This window comes from Lates calcarifer, linkage group LG19 (genome assembly GCF_001640805.2).
Source record: "Lates calcarifer isolate ASB-BC8 linkage group LG19, TLL_Latcal_v3, whole genome shotgun sequence".
Classification (NCBI taxonomy): Eukaryota; Metazoa; Chordata; class Actinopteri; family Centropomidae; genus Lates; species Lates calcarifer.
Genome location: NC_066851.1, coordinates 12,597,962 through 12,617,876, shown reverse-complemented (window position 1 = coordinate 12,617,876; position 19,915 = coordinate 12,597,962). Strand labels below are relative to the sequence as shown.

Here is a 19,915-nt window from a genome sequence, read left to right as displayed (position 1 = left end):
TTGATTATTTTAAGACTCTTTCAGAAAAAAACACCATCGTGACCACGACGCAGCCCTCTGTCGACTCTTCATCACTTCATCACTGACATCACTGCTGTGTTTGTAGGTCCTTTCAGCCCATACAGAGTGATGACTCAGGGGTAGTTGTTTGATGTGTCTTGCTATTAATAATCTATTCCTCACACTCATCATTGCACTGTACACTTGCGCGCACACACACGTACTGTACACACAGGCAAAAAGTAAAAGCTCCCCGATTTATTCCCTCTCTAAGTCAGTCATCTCTGCCTTTAATCTCCCTTTACAAATGCAAATATACACGCAAACATAACATAAAAGGCGTATATGAGCATCTGCAATGGGAGGGCTGTTATTCCAGTACAATGACATCACCTCAGATTTGTGGTCTTACACTAAATAACACAGTATTAAAAGGCTGATTTGGGACAAAGGAGAAGCAGACGCAAGACTAATTTAAAAAATCATTACACTTAATGCTTAAAAGGTAAAGTGAACACTCATCCTCTAAGAACCCCTCATTGTTTAATGTCATGTTAAGTGATGCATGTCTGAAGACACAATGGCCCGCCCGTGTATATAGGTCATGTTAACAGATCCGTCTGGCCAGTAAGCAGTGAAAGGCTAAAGACACCATGAGCACCATCCATTATCTATGCAACCTTCATGATTAATGAGAGAGCGAGAGAGAGAGGGGGAGATAGAGGGAAAGGGACAGATACAGCCTTAAGTACGTAGGCCCTCTAAGTCTGCACGGCTAACAGGTGCAGTGCCAAATCATTTGCAGCATTAGCCTGAGTGTATTTTATCAGATGGCATTTGGCGGTGGATATTGGGGTTTTTGTTTTTCCATGTATACATGAATACAAGGACACGTGCGCACACAAACCACGGGAGCCTCAATAACAGGTGCTGGCCTCTTTTGTTCTATTTTGTTCCTCTATTGTCGTGGATGGTATTGTTCAAGTGAGGATCCCAGTTGGGACTAAGATGAGTATAATTAACAAATAATCCAGGGGGGAGAACCTAAAACAAAAGGCTGACAGCCAGTCCTGATGCTACCGCCTGAGCTTAACCCAAAAGCAAACTAAAAGCAAACCATTTATTTTCTACCGGGTTGTGTCATTTTAGCTGCAGATAAGTGTTTCTATGGCATCTATAAAGCTACCCACAGTATTTGTTATGGATCAAAGGCCAACAACCCAACCCAGCTGTGTGCCAGTAAAGATTAGTTTTTATTGACACTGGCAGCTATTTCCATCATTCAACCATGAATAATACAGTAAGTAGGCCTAGTTTTAGTCCAAATCAATCCCTGACTGATGTGAAAAACTGAGTGTGTTCGGCAATCTCCAGTGTAACAAATCCAGCAAAAACCAGACCCAGGTTCAAGTGCAAATCTTCTCCTTTTGAATCTAAACTGCTAAAAATAAAATAAGATGCTGTGGTAATGACAGCGCATCAAATAGACCTCCTCCGGCTTCCTCTTCTCATGTAAGCTTCTTTATATTTTTCTCAAACCGTGTTTACCCAATCCACGGCTTTGGATGTCATTTTGATGCTTTAATTACTTCAAGCTGCTCTCTTGTGGCAGAAGCCATCGCAGAGTTGGTCGGCTGAATGAAAAGCTGACTTGCCGGCCTGTGCGCCTGCCCACAGAATGACTGACTGGCTCATTTGCAAACCAGCAAACATCCCACACTTACTATAGTCACTGATTTATCAAAGCGACCCACAGAGGCAAAAAATAGCCAGTAATGTGAAATTGGATGGTTAAAGCATGAATCAAGCTCTTTTTTGCCAGCGCATACTCATGAGCATGCCTCCACAGAAGACAAACTAAAGACAAACATACAGTATTTTACACAGTATGTTGCTAAAATAATCAAAAATACATCTTTGTTCTTTTTTTACACAACTACGGTTCAACTAATTGTGTCCTTATACGTGACTTTACAAGTGGAGTGACTAATCAACTTGAACTTGCGGAACCACAACTTGTGTGTGTGCAATATCCTGAGAGTAAGAGGGTGTGAAATCCACCCCTCCCTGGTTATCAACACACATTGCTTTGTGAGGAAGGAATTTCATGTGGGAGACTGGATGGGCGTGACAGAGGAACTGTATTGTTCGAGGCCCCAGCGAAGGCGAGAGCCGCTGAATGTGGCAAAAGCTCCGACTGGGCGATTCATCAACTGTGGAACATCTATTCTGAAGCTTTTAATGTAATACGAAGAATAAGACTGTAGTGGCTGTAGCACCTATATGACTACGAAGCATAAATAACTGCTGTAGAATAGAGTAAAACAGAAATTGGAGCTATGTGATAACAGCTACTTCTGCTGGTTGATTGCTGGTCTCTTCTTTTTTTTTAAATTTTATTAATGGTTTTAGCTCTCGTGTATTATTAATGTGTTTATTGTTTCCTTATGTTTATTCTATCTTTACACTATCCACATAGTTTTTAAGGCTGCAACTTCTGAGGTAGCTCACGCTTTGTGCAGCACATTATGCTTCTACCTGGTATGAGATGTGCTATATTAATACAGTTTTGTTTGCTCGCTCACCACACACACCCATTTACTTTATAAATGTGGATGTGTGTGCTGTAGCTTTAAAAAAATAAATACTTGAGGCGTGCAGCAGATCCTCTGTTTGCTTAAATCCACATCTCTCTGTTACAAAAAAAAGCCATATGACACAAATGACTTGTGAAAAAAGGTGAAAAGAGCAACAGCACACAAATTTAAATTTAACAGTACTTTAAAATACTGCTTTACAAACACAAACCCTCTCGGCGTCAACAAATGGCCGGTCTGTGTTTGCTGATAACATTAGCTAAGCCTGCTTTTCAAAGAGCCATCGTCAGCTGTGATGAGATGCGTGGAAATCGTTCTGTCCGACCATGAAAACAGCCAGCTGCCGTCTCCTCGTGCAGGCTTGTAATTGGACCTGTTGATTACTGGCTGGTTTATCAGAGATCTCAGGTGCCCTGACCATGCACTCGCTGGCAAACCTGTCGCACAGAAAACTCAAATGATTAATGAACTGGGGTTGCTCAGAGTCAGAAATGCCAAAGCATCACTTTATCAGTGTTTGAATTCATTAGATGCATGAAATGTTGGGATGTGGCTGACTGACATTGTAAAACGAACGCTAGCAGTTGGGAAATCAACTGTCAAAGTAAATATAAGAGGTATTTTACCTGAGCAGCAGGTTATGTAATGAGACCACATGCCAGTTGACTTGCTAAATTTCACTCCCAGATGTGATTTTACACTGTGAAGCGATGCCACAGCATCACATTAAAAGATCCCTTCCACATAAACACAAAGAATTGTGGGCCAAGTAGCAACCTGCTGATGCCTCCTGCGGCACTTTGCAGAAAAGTTATGGTAACGCGACAATGTTAGATAATGCACTGCATGACAAAAACAAAGATCGCTCTTTGTTAAAAGACGCGGCTAAATGTGTTCTCCAACAGCCTGTCGCCAGAGTTGGAATAGTAGTTTATTGAATAAACATTTCGCAAGAGACAAGCCCCTGTGCCAGAGTGCGTTGTTTCTTCATTCATAATACATGGATCTCCTCCTCCATTATTGATTCATTGTGAAGCCAAACTTGCCCTGGGGTATGGCGCTCTTATTGTTTCAGAATGTAAGGCAGAATATCTGTGCTGCAGAACAGTTTGTAAGAGATTCAAAGGGAGCCACAGAAAAAGGGAAAAGCCACCGTTTTGGGTAAATGCACTGCAGCAAACAGCCAACCCACTGATGTTGCAGGGTGGGGCGGGTGGGGGGGGGGGGTGGTAAATAGGGGAGAAACACTGAATGAACTTTGGGTTTGACCGTGGTTCAATTGCTGGCAAACAACGGATGGAAACAAAAGTTGGACAGTCGAGATTTTCATGACCTCTAGCGAGGACACAGACCATTAATCCTTTCTCTTCTTTCTTCTATCCTGTGTTAACAAACCGCACTGACAATATTTGCTCCAACAGCTCCAAACAGGCTTGTGAGAACACGCCCTTAAACAAGAACTCTTTCCTCCCTTCATCTTCAGCATACTCTCCCTTTATATCAGTACCAGATGATAGTGCCTTAGCAGATTAATCACATCATATATCATATGCAGTTTGTATGGATGAGAGAGAAACAGGAAGTGAGACATACAGTACATTTGCAGATGTTTTGACGGGGTCGCAGGCGTCAGCGAGCGATTTGCACTTAAGGGCAATAAGCTGTCAGGCACTTTCTCCTGGCAGCTGTGGGCACAGGGCTCAGCTCAGCTTTAAGGAGCTACATTATAGACTGACATACGCAGACCAGCATGGGGGGAAAGGCGGTGAGAGGGGAGGGAGGAAGTTATTGTGGATACAGTGGAAGATGGAGATAAGCCAGCTTCCTGAAGCTCATTATTGAGTGGAAGACAGTGTGCATGTCTCTCTGTCTGTGTACGTGTGAGGGAAGGAAACATCAAGACCCTCGGGGGGGGGGGAGAGCACTGCTCCTGTTCATGTCATTCTCACACCACGTTCCCTGTTTTTCATTTTCAGCTCTCAGTTTTTCCTGAAATGATCAAAACAACAAAAGCAATGATTGTGTTTTACCTACAATCACGATTTTACTACAGAAATCATGATTCACTCTAACTTATCAGCTGGAGATGTCACGTAGGGAAGGAGCTGCAGCCAGGCAGGGAGGTAGTGAAGAAACAAGTGATCGCAAAGGAGGGAACAGACAGATGGCAAATTATTTTTTCATCTGGGCCACAGCTTTACTACTCTTTCCCCAAAATCACCAATTTACCCTCTGGGAACCTTGAATATTTGTAGCAAATTTCACAGTGATAAATCCAATTAGCTCAATATTTTAGTCAAAACTAAATTGTCAACTTCATGGTGGCTCTGGAGAAAAAGTCAGGGGATCAGTTATAATCATCATCTGGGAACCACAAAAGAAAAAGTGGTTGAATCAGTTCCCAATCTTGGTACTTTCTAACCTTTATTTAGCCGTCTGTGTCAGTGTGTGTATGACGAGAAGGCTGGAGAAAATGCAGAGGGTTCCCTCTGGGCACTGATACAGGTAAACATCTCAATAAAACTGGTTTATTCTGAGTATGACCTGTTCTCCATGAGTGTGGGACACCTTTCCCGTGGGAGAGTTCTTTGCTTAGGTAATGACTTTCAGTCCCTCAATGAGCCTGAATAGTCTCACACACACACACACACACACACACACACACACACACACACACCACTGGGGTAATATACTTTTTCATAAATAGTACTCATCTCTCTCCTCCCAGTGCATGGTCTGCATTTAGCCCAGAGAGACTAAAATAGTCCCTTTTTGCAAAGAGCTTCCCTATCCGAGCCTTACTCACAGCGACTGGTGGGTTCCTGTCTGTTGCGTGTGCGCCCGCATCTGTTTGTGTGTGCATCTACACAAAATGGGAGATAAATTTAGACAGTCATTAGCATAAAACCCTTTTTTCCATGTCATTAAGTCACGCCGCCAACGCTGCCTCCATCACCACCAACCCCCCCACTCCCCGTTCCTCCGCCCCGCACAGCTTATGTGACGCTACAGTCCCGTTCTGCGCGGTCTCATTTCATTTCCATCAGCTGTAGTCCACAATGACTCATGCAGATTCAGCGGCGCTGCTGCCAGCGTGGAGGGAGGGAATCAAAGGCCTGAAGTTAAACTCGACGAGTCACACAGTCTGAAAAAAGTGGCTGTGGAGCATATATGGTATATTACACATATACTGTCCTGATCCTCCTTAGGGAGTACTACAGCGTAAACACCCTGTTGTCAGCAGTTTTCATGTTAGGTGAGGCCTGGGGAAAGCATTGATGTCTAATTCCCACAGAGGATTAAAAACAGCTGATGATAAGAGAGCTTGCAAACGTTACAAAGGGTGTGACTGAAGCAAGAAAGAGCGTGAAAAAAAAAACAAAGCCTGCAAAATGTAGACTGTAGAAGCACGGGCTATAACTTGGGACTGTTTATGAGGCAATAAATTTAGCTTTCAATCAGAAGCATGGAGAGAAGAATGCAGTGAGAGACATCCAGCTAGAGGATGCACATAATGCTGCTCCATCCTCTGCCCCTAGCTGGAGGGAAATGAGAGCAGTGAAAAGTCTGCCAGTGTTCTCCCACATGCAAACACACACTCGCAAACAAACACATGTGCTTAAACACACACTATCCTCAGCCAGACAAAGACACAAGCAATGTCATGACTACTTTAGTCTTGGCCAACAAATGTGGCACAATTGGTCACAGCTCCTCGAGACAAACTGACTTCTGTGAGAGTGTGTGTGTGTGTGTGTGTGTGTTCCCAGTGAAACTAGATCATGCTGACAGTATGGGAACAACAGTATTCTTGTTCTTTACATGGTGGGTTGACTGCACTTGTTTTTGTGTACATGTGGAGGCAGCAATAGGTTTGCTACAATCCTAAAGGCTGAAAATGTGGTTGTGTTGACACTGGACATCATGAGAAAAGTGCCAGGGGGAATAGGAGCAGCCCAAAGGAAGCATGCACTGATGCACGCACACACAGGAGTGTTAAAGCCTGCAGCATGGCGCTCTCCTCTCTGAGCCGATTCAACAGATCCCAGTCAGGCTCTACGGTCAGGCCAGCTATTAATAGCCAAACAATCAGCCATTCCTCACAAGGCACCTAGCAGCATTGGCCAGAACCTGCTGCTTTTGGTCGGAAACGTCAACCATGCACTGAGCAGTCGTCCTGGTGCTCAATGGGAGAGCAGAATGATGAAGTCATGTTATCACAGCAGGATACAATTACACAACGATGAGTGACCTGGGTTTATGTACATACTGTATGTTGCCATGTGAGTGCAAAAACAAACAGAGAGCAACAGTGGAACAGGAGGAAGGAGAGAGAAGGAGAGTAAGAGACAGAGAGACAAAACCTTGTAGATATAATTGGACAACATTCTTCACAGAAAAACATCCTATGTTGGCTTTTCAGACGTGGAATGCCACCCACTGTCTGTGCATCTTCAGGCATGTCCCTCTCTAGGCTCCTTCTTTCTCTTATCTTTTTCTACCAGTCCATTTACAAGGACAACTTCTAACAAGCAACTGCCAGCCATATAACCTAAATATTTCCTGGCATCATTACAGAGAGATAGAAACAGAGACAAACAGAGATGGGGAAGTATTTGCAAGAAATAATCTGCAGTATTCTGAATGAAAAATGCAGTGTGCTGTACAAAGTATTCTGTGCGATATAACCAAATAAATTGATGAAATTGTTGCTGACTGATTATGTTGCCTGTTGGATATGTTCCTGTTCCCTGTGGGTGCACGACTCTACCACAGTGCTGAATAATGTATGCCTATAAAGATATAAGCAAGCGGAATTGTTTGACACCCACTTTTGATATGCTCATAACTCTTAGCAAACAACTGCCAGCGGTGCTGCCATTTGATTTACAATTTGACTTACTTGCACAGAGAGAGACGCAGGGAGAGAAGACTTTTAAAAGGGTTCTGAACAGGAGATCAGGACAATTTTGGAGCCAAAGCAGACTTGCAAGTGAATACTACTGATACTTTCTTGGTATTTCAGACATCAGAAAAAATAAATAACAGTGTGATCAAGTGTAAAAGAGGGACACTAGGATAGTTAGAGTAGCAAGGTAGAAAATATCCATCTATCCAAAATCTTAAAGAAAAAAATCACTGCATCATTTTCTTTTATTAATCCATAACTAACATTTTAGATTTTACATTTTACATTTCCCAAAAAAGGCTTTTAACAAGCTGTGCAGAATGAGCCTGAACATGCTGCACCCTTCAGATGGTTGTAAAAGTTTCTATAGAATTATATTTTATATGAAGTCATATTTTTCTAGGTGAGAAGTGAGAGTCATGGCCTGCAAAGCACAACATTTTTAAATCTTGGGAATTAAAAACAGCACCAATAAACCAAAAAAAAAGGTCAGACCAGAAATGCAAGATATTTTGTTGGTATACATTTTTCCATTTTTAAAAAGAATTGGATCAAAAGAATGGATTTTCAGTTTCATGCTGTGATGGTAGGCAGTGGATGTGGCATGACAGATCCAATGCTAAGCTAGGCTAAGTAAGTCACAGAAGTCAGAGAGTTGTTTCAAATTCTTGATCACGGGGCAAAAACATCTGCTCGGCCCACCCTTTTTCATTCACACAGAGCTGCTGAGGGATAAATCCTGTTGCTCATGAAGAATCACCAAGACTTTTCTAGTAATATCTGAGACGGCCTCTAGCTGAGCTTTAATTACCACCCTCATGTTGTTTGAACGCGAGGCCACAGCTTTAGATCCTCAACATGGAATGTACTATAAAGAGGTTCAAAGAGGGGGGGTGTGCTGCCATGCATGATCAGTCTTGCTTGGGAAAAAAACAGGCTTTGAAACAGCTTGCATAATGACAGTACAACTTGTATCAGTGTATCTCTCTGAAACCAAAGGTGATCCTCTCTTTGATTCATGCTACTCTCATTGTGTCTGTTTTTAGCAAGTAGTCTACATGTTTCTGCAATGACTAGCTGAAAAAGTTTACTAGACTGTAAACTCCTTGGAAACGGACCATCGCAGAACATTTTGTCCCCTCTCTGCTGGACTACCATTCCTGTCGTTCTAAACCCAGAGGCAAGAAAACCCAACAAAAATATAAACCATCATTAATGAAGACTGAGCTTCACTGAGAACTATTACAGTACATTCAAGTATTCAAACAGCTGCTTGTCTGTTACTTTTAGAGAAAACATAAGGCTTGCAAGCACAGAGCTCCTTACCGTTTAAGAGGCCCTAATCCTCAACAATGCAAATGTGCCAGATCAAGTTAGTCAACTGTTCAAGAGTTAAATGGACTTAACGGCCATAAGACGTAAAGAGCACTGCCTAAATTTGACTCATATTGCCAGTTAATGTATGCCCAAGTAATTAAACCGACAAATCTTTAACAATAGCTTGTGAGCAAAGGGGAAATGGCTCTGATTCACACACAATATTCCTAGCTTTGGCAACTTCTACCTAGATGCAAAAAGGAAAGCAGTCAGTTGCTATGATACAGCACCATATATGCAAAAGTCCTCAATGGTGTATTGAGAATGAGGAGACAATCTTTAAACAACAGATCTTTACAAGTGACTTAGTACTCTGGCAAGAATCTGCAGTCGAGTGCTCAGATGACCAGTTGTGAGTGTTGTGATCTACAGTGGAGCATGCAGGCTTTATAAAGACTGTGCGACTCACACTTATAGTCCACTTAAAACCTTGAAACATCACAATAATGCTCAAGTATCAGAATTTATCACAGCACAAAAGGCATTTTTGTTCTGTAAAGCTAAAAAAGACTGAAATTGCTAGGCAAATGTTACATAAGCATGTTGAGTAACTGACATTCACTGGCTGAGTGGATGTTCTGTGGTTGTTCTGCTATGGTACTGCTCAGATATGTCATGACTGACACCGTCAACTAAGGCCAAACGCTCAGTGGAAGATCTCTCGTCTGAAGCCACGTCCCATTTGATGTGTGTAATTTACAGCTGGAAGGAGAAGTGATTTAATGGCATGGTGAAACACATTACAAGATGCAGTTTAGTTTGTGGGCACACACACTTGTTTCAAAATCATGCACAGCAGGTTTTTTTTAATATTTCTCGCTATTTCACACCTCACAAGTTTGACGATCAACAGTCAAACTGAACAAAAACTGAAACTACTTTATCTTATTGTTATTTAATTGTCACATCTACATTAAAAATAGCAGCAGACGTAACTTGGCAACACTTAGTAGCAGATATGCACAGGTAATGGAAACTGCTGAAATTTAATTGATTGTAGTAACATAATCACTGAGAGAACTCCAAAATCAGCATTTTTTTCATTATATTCTAATTCAATTGATCTCATTTGCCTTTTGATTGTAGCTGTATTACGTTTCTTTGTTGTACAAATTACCTCTATGTTTAAAAGGTGTCTTTTAAGCAAACTTGCCTGCATTTTTATGGTTTAAATATTAGTGTTTAAACCATAAAAACTCATGCAAAACGTTAAACTGAGCGGTATAGTCCTTTAGGCATGGATTACACTGTGTAGCCATATGTGGCACAGGTGATCAGGTTCAAGGGAATCGATGGCAGAAGGCCCAGGGGAGAAAACACAGTGAATCAATTCCGCATTTAGTGGCCAAACTTTTCAGATGATAGCGCAACTTCTAGTTAGGGCTGATCAATACTCAGATTGGCTATTTATCGGAGCGAAGAAGCTGCTGAGAAATAAGGTGATAGAGGGCTGGTGAATGTGTCAGAGTCTATCTTCTCCTGTGAAGGTGATTTAGCTGAATGCCCTCACTGATTTATTTCAATGGAGTTACAAGTGACGGTGCAAAGTCACACTGATAAATATTCATGTCCTCTCATTTATATTGGATGCATCTCCTTCATCCCATTGGACTCCTGGCCAAGCACAGTGAATAAACCAGAGAAGAGCAGCTGAGAAATTATAGGCCTCAGCCCCATGTTCACATAGATGCTGGTGACTTGGCCTGAAACTGAATTGAAGAGCTAACAAATATTGCAAAATGCTTTGGAGACAGACTGTGACAGCCCTATCATAACCAGAGGCAAATCTTCAAAGCTGGCCTAGCTTATTAGCATCCATCTACAATCTACAACATTAAATATGTCTAGTTGCTTGGCCACAGTAATTTGTACCTGTTAGGATGATTCCTTGGTTTCTGAGCTGTACCATGCAAACAAGCTGGTACTCCAAGCTCATGAGTGCAGGCTTTTTTTTTAAGCATAGAAACCCAATTCACCCTCATAACACCACAACATTACCAAACAGAACTAATGAGTTAGTAAGCTGAGTCATGTAGGCATCCACTCTTGTGGCAGCAGCGAGTACTTCAGAGTGAAGAGGAATGACAGGTGCACAGATTTCCCTGCCTTTCTATATCTACAGTAAGACCGACAGCCCTGTGCCCAGTGTTTTCACTCAATTACACAAGACAAGGCATTGCACAAGATACGAAATGACATTCTCTGATAATGTAAGACAGCCGTTGTTTGACTTCTGACTGATGCTTTTAGTATAATAGCTTTGTGATACCATGACTGTAGGAAACCAACCCATGCCAATGGAAGTCACCATAATGTTTTAACCCTAACAATACAGGACACAAGCATGGTAAATATGATCTAACTCCAATATGAACAAAGGGAAAAAATATTCAACTCGAACTGAGTCAAACTCTGCAAAAAAAAAAGAAGCATAAAATAAACTGTTTATTTTCGTCAGTATTACATAATGAACCTTCAATACAGATTATTTATCTTCACACCAAATATAATATTGCACAGTGCTATTTGTGCTGGGTAAACATGTGACAATATCACTGGTCAGAGGGTCAATACCTCTATGTCTCCGGATTATATTTTACATTTGCAGCAGACAAGCCCCGTTAGACGCATGATCACAGAGCCAAAGCCATCTTTATGAAGAATGGCCCATTTGTAACCACTGCTGTGTTGTCAGCCACCCAGTAATGTTAACAACATAGCCAAGTCTTTCCATATTCCCCAGGAGGAATCACACATGCTTGTGTTGTTTATTGTGCGGCGTAATAATGGCAGCAGCCAGCAGCACTCCATTAGAGAGAGCCAAGGGGGAAAGAAATCAATTGGAGGGATAAGGCTCCCCAGAGATCAGCCAATTAAAGACAAAGGGGAGGTAGGGAAAATCTGACGAGACCCGGGGGCTTAAAAGTAAGACCAGCGGTCCCAAGCTGAGGGCTTTGGGGACTCGGCCAGTGGCAGGAGACCTCTGAGGGAAGCCAACTTGAGAATCCTCAGGGAAAGCTACCAGAAACCTTTCCACACTCCAAAAATCCACTCAGACGGGAATGTAAACATTAGGGCTAATGAGATTAAAAATGTGATTGTTTTACAAGGATACAGAGATTCTAGTAATAACTTTGAGTGACACAAGCACCTGATTTTAACCTGACCATTCATTATATGACAGAAATAGACTTGTGTATGGCTGATAGCAGGGAACTGTCAGTGGATAAAAGGAGAGCTAGGAGTCAAACCTTCAGCACTGTGTGGGCTCACAGGCCCACAGCACAAAAGCCTGGTGGAAAATGCAGCAGCGACAACAAAAAGGAGGCTTGTTATCACGATAAAAGATGTGGCTGTCGACTGCAATCCAATATGTCACATAAACAGAAGAGTGATTGTACAGCTGGGCAGCGAGCCCTTTGTGACCACAGGACACACACAGCAGCACCACCTCTACACTGTGAGCTGGTAGCTACGAGGCTCCGTCTTTACATCCAACACTGTCTGACTGATGAGCTGCAAAGACAGAAGCGTTATGGCTCTTCTATTCTGAGATAAAAATAGCAAAGCTAGAAAACTGACATTTTCTTTTGTTATGTCATTTAACCATGGGACACGAGAGAGCAATGTGTCATCTGCCGGCTATCATTATTTGTCTGTATGTGGAGGTAGAAATGCATTTGTCTAGCACAGTCTGTATATTCCACCACCACATTTTTGTCAAAGTAATCAGTAGAGAAGATGTCACAGCTATATCTGCACCGGTATACGTGCAGGTACTAAAACCATCACAAAAAATCTCTACTAATCCAAATGCTAAATATTAATATTTATTATTATGTCAACAGAATGACTCTAACAACAAGGACACTTTACATTTTAAGGCTAAAATCATCAGATATGTCAGCATATCACGTGTAGCTAGGTGCTCCTGAGAGACATTCTGATGAAAACCTGCAGAGTGCAAGTATGAGTATTTATACTTTAAGTAAAGTCACCTTTATGTGGTGCAACAAAATATACAACAGACAATCTAAACTGACAATATCAAAGAACATGTTTGAGTCACTGGGTCACCACCTTTTTGTTTTAGACGGCATGAAACAAAAACACAGGGACCTGCTGGTACTGCAAGGTTGCGAAACCTAAGAATATATAAGGACCCAAGACAGTGAAGGGACACACAAACAAACAGTAAGTTGTGAGGGTTCATTGTATATGTATATGTGAAGGAGCCAGCGGAGAGATGCACCAGCTGCTGCATAGTGAAACAGCTGCAGCTGTGGAATGACTTCACGGCTGATGATGATACAGCTGAGCGAGTTACAAAAGTCCTTTCTCAGAAGGAAACAATGCTTTCAAGGTCAAGAAAAGGAAGAAATAACTTACATTTAAATGCTGTGACCTGGAGGATTTTTGAGGAAAAACAAAACTGGACCTGAAATCAAGCCTTGTGGCACACCACCTACTTTATCAACATGAGAACCACACTATTGTGATACTGACAGCAAAATGTTTTACACCAGAGACTGGACCTGGTCCATTTGTACACTTCCCCTGAAAATGTGAGCTAATCTGCAAGGCAGCTCTGGTTAACAACTAGACCTGAAGAGTCTGAAAAGTACGCAACATCTGCAGTTCAAAAACAGCAGTGCAAGTCTATGTGTGCTACGTGGTGACTTACATGTATCTTTTTTGTAGAAACTAGTTGCTTGTTGATAGAAATGGTAACCCTCCAGCAAACCTAAGAAGGTCTAAAGCAACAGCTGAACAAGTGGCTGTTTAAACCAAGAGGTGGCAGAGTGGCCAGATAAGATACAGTAAAATGTCAAGGATATATTTGATGAGCACTGTCAGGACAACATCTTCAAGACTAAGAGCAGCACTTCATACTGGATAAGACCTTCACGCTACAAGTTTTTTGACAAGCAGGTTACACAATCTTAATACAACCAAATCCAGGCCAGACACAGCTTGGGGTCAGGATGTATAATTTTGATCCTATAAAGCATCTTTTTCATTTCAAAGCTCCTGAACCAAAGTGGGTGAACACAGTGTTTGTGTGGGCACACAGAAATGCAGTAGGAGGGCTTATTCAAAGTAGCAACAGCATGTTGGAGAGAGGAGGGCAGGCTGTGTGTGATAGAGAAAGAAGGAAAAGTAAAGATGAAGAGAGAAGCAGAAGCATAGTGTCAGTTCAGATTTCGCAGCTCCCATTATAGCTCTGGCAGAGGCCAGTGCAGAGGCCTGACTCTCCCATGGGTTACATACCGTCCTAACAACATACAGTGAGGTGCCACACTATAACAGCTTCATAAAAAAATGAGTGTCAGTGTCTGTGGTACACACAGATCATACTGTATCTGAGTGGCTGTATTGATTTCTGTGTGGTGCTGACAGCGGCCTTGGCACAGCAGGGGCACCCAGTTGGCAGAAAGCTAACAAACCTCATTGTCACAAGAGGTGACACCTGTCCAGCAAAGTAGTGTGGGCCATGATAGCCCATGATTATGTGCCCTATTTGTGCAATGCCATTTTCGTGTCCTCGGCCAATTCAAACAGAGAGAAACAACTAAGCACAGCCAGAGGCATATTAACTCACCGAGTCGATACCAATATTTCAATAAACAAATACATGACAGAGTGGGTGACTGCATAGCAAGTGCTAGACTTCCTCTGACTACAATGCTATGGCACTAAGGCTAAGGGCTTGAAAACTGCAAAGACATACAGTATAATGAGCACTAAATAGGTAAAATGGAAAAAACTGTTGTTATGATTGATATTTGTGGCCCCAAATGGTCAGATTAGGCAATGTAGCTAACAACTTAACTGCAGAAAACTAATAATATAAAAGGAGTGGTGTAGACTTCATGCTAAATATTATAAGACTACAAAGCATATTCAGGTCCCAGTGGTTGTTCTTACAGCCAGTATGCTGAATTAGGCAGCAATATGCTCTATAGCAGCCTTAAAACACAAGTTTGATCTCACATAAGGTTTGGCTGTGTATGTCCTTTTAGAGAGTACTATCATTTAGGTTTCATTCAAACCAGTTATTATAATTATTAGAATATTTCTAATAACCACTTCTTCATAATATTTATTATCATAACAATTAGAAATGCAAAGCAGGGGGCAAAGTGGCTGCCACTGATGTGTAATGCATTGCTCTACTTATTAAAGGCACAGTATGAACGCACTTGAACTCCCTGTCATGGATGAGTTCTTGCCATGCAACATTCCTGTCAGAGGTTGGAGCGCTTTAGAGTGGGGAGACATAATGAAAAAACTCCTGTCTGCACATGCAGGTAGGATGGAGCTTTTGCTGTGTTTAAACTACAATAATACAAGGAGTTACAGTATGGCAGCTAATCATGGCTCGTTAGCTGCGGACACGATGCGCTGATGAAGAAGTCATTCAAAAATAATCTCAGCTGATGGTACAAACTTCCTCCCATACCCACATTTATAATCTCAGTACCACAAAGTTCTGCCTGGTAGTAAGTCATGACTTTGTGGCTTGCGTGTAAAAAAGCTTGGCAGTGGGAGGAAACAAGCTCATCTCTATGTGACCTCATGCTGATAAGAAAAGAGTAAAGATAAGAGCAATTGATTCCCCTGCTGGTATCACAGAGAAAATGCACAGGAAAGCTATGCAAGCGTAGACAGAAAAAGTATATTTTGTTGATTGTGGTTGTGCTCTAATTTTTAATTCAGGCTGATGCTGGCAATCGGCGAGGGACAAGACGTTGGTTTCCCTGATATTCACACACAAAAGCCTGGAGTTCAAATATAATTCAAGATCAAAATATGCTTTCACAGAACAGAACATCACCTGTTCTTACAACAAAAAAAAATATCTATAACTATGTAGGTAAGACATGGTAGGTAACAGGGTGGTTGTTTGAACAATAACTCAGAGGGAAATTTCAGCCTCTGTTGTGATTCGAACATTAAAATCACAATGTAGTTTGGAGGAGACCACAGTGGTTAAAATGGCATATTTCTAACTTTCCACAGACAAACCACAGCAGCACTTCAACAAATCAGAATATCAACTGTTGAGGTGATGGCGGAAAAATGAAGAGACTGGTGTTTTGGTGGGGAATATTAGGGCTCTAGAGAAGCCTGTCTAATAAACCATGTGTCACCGACCCATGCTGACATGACCGTACGCCTCCACACACAACGGCAGGCAGTCTCCAGTGTATGAGCTTCATTCATTGCTGTGGAAATGTACTTTGCATACGTGCATGTGCGCTGGTGGGTGTGGCACTTGTGAATCTGACCATGTCAGTGTTTACAAAGCAAACATTTGTACACAGGATGGATGAGAACAGTCAATGCACTTCAGTGAACTATATAATACAATCCAACTATCATCCTATAACTCCAGATGAACCACATCTACAGTAGTTATGCAACCCATTTCAGTGCTCCTTCAAAACTGACAGAGAAGGTGTGGTGCACTCTCCCATTATAAATAAGCAATGATGGCAAGGAAAGTCATGCATGCCTGAATGAACACCAATAACCACATGTTTTTAAACTTTCTTTTGTCCTGACTTACTGAAGGTTTACAAATACAAAGCTCCACAAGCTGTGTTGCCTACAGTTACTGACTTCTAAAATATAGGCTTTACCTCAAAATAACATATGGATTGCATGGCTTTCTCCAAACTACATGTGTTGAGGATCATGCCAAAACCAAAATCTGTCCACACATCAAACTACAGTTTAACAAACTTCTATGAAACCGTTTTACACTACAGTTCAGTTCTATTCTTGCGTATCACTAGATTTTGTCTGTTTCTTAGCAATGAGAACAGTTACAATAACAGCAAATTAATCATTGCGGCCTAAATACACTCTGTTCTAGGGCTAACTTTAAGTGAATGTTGAGTGAAATTTAACTGGTTAATCCAGATTAAACTGGTGATCCGATGGAGAGCAGATCAAAGGGTCTCTGAGGGTCCTCGGACCCCAGTTTTTTAACCACTGAATTAGGCTCTGGGCATCGAACGGAAGAGACAAAAGACATTAGCTGTGGTGTAGCTTGACGGAGTACAAGATGATGGTGATAGCCAAACACCGACAGTGATTTTTTTGTGCACTGGTTTTCAGTAAATCCGCAATGTATACAGGCTAAGCTAACGTTTGGGAAGAACAGCGGTGCGCATCATCAGCCTCTGCTAACGTTATATACACATTTGCTAGCTAACTAAGATAAATATGCCGTTAAAGTACATTTTCAACTCGGGCGGCTCATGAATCAATATTTTCCCCATCCAAAAACCATACCTGGTCGAGGGGGAGATTGATAATTTCGCTGATTGGCTGCAACAGAGTGGATCCTGTGCATGATGCTGTCGTTTGGGTAGCCATGCTTGGTCGGGATCCGTAAATCCTTTCTCTCTCCTTCCTCCGGCTCACTTCACTCCCCTCGGCTGCTGCGATGATAAATACACTGCTGCCGCTACTGCTGCCGCTGTTGTTGCGACGGACTGGACGGTTGTCATCCACAGCACACATCCAGCTGAAGAGTACAAAACCACAGCGAGATTTTCCCTGCCCAACACTTCCTTTTTCGCCTAACGGCCGTTAGGAACTCAACACATTTAATTCAGCTAGGGAGTCGATGAGTGTGCCTCATTGCTGTGTACATGTATTTGTATTTGAGTGAACCTAAGGTAGAAATTTTCAAGTATTAGCCGCCTGGTTTATCGACAAAAAAAAAAAAAATATTGTTAACGGCCGTTCTTGCTGTGAGCATGCGCAGTAGCCAATGTCTGGTGAGGACAAACATTAATTTAAACACTGAAAGAGAAAATATGCTTTTCTGCTAACTAACCTTTTACGTTCCCACTCATTTATACGCTACCCACGTCGGACGTGTTATAGAAAGCAGTGTGTGGTTGGGCTCACATTTCAGCTGTTTTCAGATTTTTCCCTTTGAACGTCTCACGTAGTGTCACAAAATTAAAAAAAACAAATAAATAAAAACAAAGATATATATATAATATATATATATAATATATAATATATATATATATATATATATATATATATATATCGAATTGACCAAACAAGTGCTTTTCCTGTAATACCTAAACAACATTCTGATGCTGATACTTGTGTACTTTTACTCAAGTAGGAGTATTTTTACATTGCTGTATTGGTACTTTAGCGTTAGTTAGGGGCCTGAATCACTCCCCACAATTGGTTACTATTATGGTAGAGTAGGAGGTGAACTATCTTGACAGCAGAGTGCCTTTGGCGATAATAAAAATGGTGTTAGTGTGGGTGGAGAGATGGCGACCTAGCCCTCCGTAATAACCATCTATTCTGACCTATCGTGTAGAGAGAAAGTGAGAGAAAGCCACTTTGTAAATGGAGAGGAGGAGCCTCGATTTACGGACTTCAGGGCAAAATGAATTTGAAATGAACAATGTTGCATGTGGTCCCCACCCCTCCCATATTTATAGCATTCCACACGTGAAGGAGAAAAAGTGTGACGTAAGGTGGGCATTTGGAAGGATGCGTTTAAGGCAAACGACAACAATAAGGCGACCGATTGCTCTGCGTGTGAATAGCGCGGCCTGCGTCTGCACTCGTCTTTTTTTCCACATACATCAAGAGATCAGCAGTTCTGTATAAACAGTAACCGCACTAACATACACTTCAGTACTTTGACACTGTGCAAACTTCTCCATGGAGAGTATATATATATATTACTATGATACATACATTGTAAATTATACAGGATTAAAAGTATTCTCAAATTGCAACTTAAAATGTTTTTGGCATGAATGTAATTTTAGGGTCATTTGTGCACAATTTATATCAGTGCATCACTGTTCTTAAAAATAGTTTATATTAAATATACATTTACATTATATTTTCAGTTTGGCTGTCCTTGTAAGGTAAAAAGAAGCAAGATATTATGGAGCAGGATGTTACTCTCCCCTGTACAACACTGTAAAGTATGTAAAGTATGCATCTAACGGTCAAAGGTAGTCAAAGGAGTGAATTTGAACATGAAAAAGTGCACTGGTGCATTGAACAGAAAATAAGTTTTTCAAAAAATGTACATAAATAGGTGGGTAGGAAAATGAAGTCGGTGCAAAGATAAGGCAAAGGCAGCATTACAGTTGCATGAAAATTAAACTTGTGATCAGTCAGATGGGCAATGGCTTCCTGAAGTGTTATGTAGTAACTTCTAGAAGTGTAACTTGTAGCAGCCTCTTTTTTAGTCTTTACTGTCTATTAGCACCACCTACTGGTTATTAGTCACTCTCCCAGAACTTTGACATTGGGTGAGAGGCGGGTTACACCCTGGACAGATCACCAGTCCATCACAGATAGATTACATTAAAACTTAAGAAGCAAATATTTCCATAACAAGGGTAAAAAAAATACACAGGAGAATTTTATAGCATATTCATAATTCATCAAACTGTACATGTTGTTTTAGTTTTACTATGATAAACATTTTTTCCCCTTAAGATACATTCTTTTTTCTTTCTTTCTTTTCTTTGCTGAAACAATCTAGTTATGTTTTGTTTGAAGCATTAAATAAGTTATTTGCACCTGGTCACATTAGCCAATAGAGGGCAGCACTTACTAAGCAAAAACAGCTCGTCTGACTTGACTTCAATTTTACACTTTTGTTAATTCACAGAGCTCTGACTCATAGTAAAGCGTTGGGAGTTGTCACCATGTGTAAAATGCCAGAATAATAATGTTTATAAATCAAGACAGAAACACCACGTCAAGTCATTATTGGTATATGCTTTTCTTCAGCTATAAATATAGATGGATTTTTCATACTCACACTGGTACAAGGAAATTCTGACAGGAGGCACGATGATGCAGATTCATCCACATTTAATGAGGTTTCCCATTCAAAAAGGGACACAGACGACGCATATTCTTCACCTTATGTGGACTATATTTGGCAGCAGACTACACACACTGTAAAACTGTCTGCTGCAGGAATAATTTTACAGCTCTGTAACCCCGACCTCCT

The 19,915-nt window shown here is 41.3% G+C and overlaps 1 protein-coding gene across 1 annotated transcript in view; it reads right to left on the bottom strand.

The window, feature by feature from the left end:
* mboat2a (membrane bound O-acyltransferase domain containing 2a) overlaps nucleotides 1-17,585 on the bottom strand; it is a 39,679-nt gene extending 22,094 nt beyond the window's left edge. The window contains exon 1 of the mRNA XM_018683976.2: nucleotides 17,188-17,585. Coding sequence (XP_018539492.1) covers nucleotides 17,188-17,418 — 231 coding nt within the window. The 5' untranslated portion in view covers nucleotides 17,419-17,585. The remainder of the gene's footprint in view (nucleotides 1-17,187) is intronic.
* Between the last annotated feature and the right edge of the window lie 2,330 nt (nucleotides 17,586-19,915).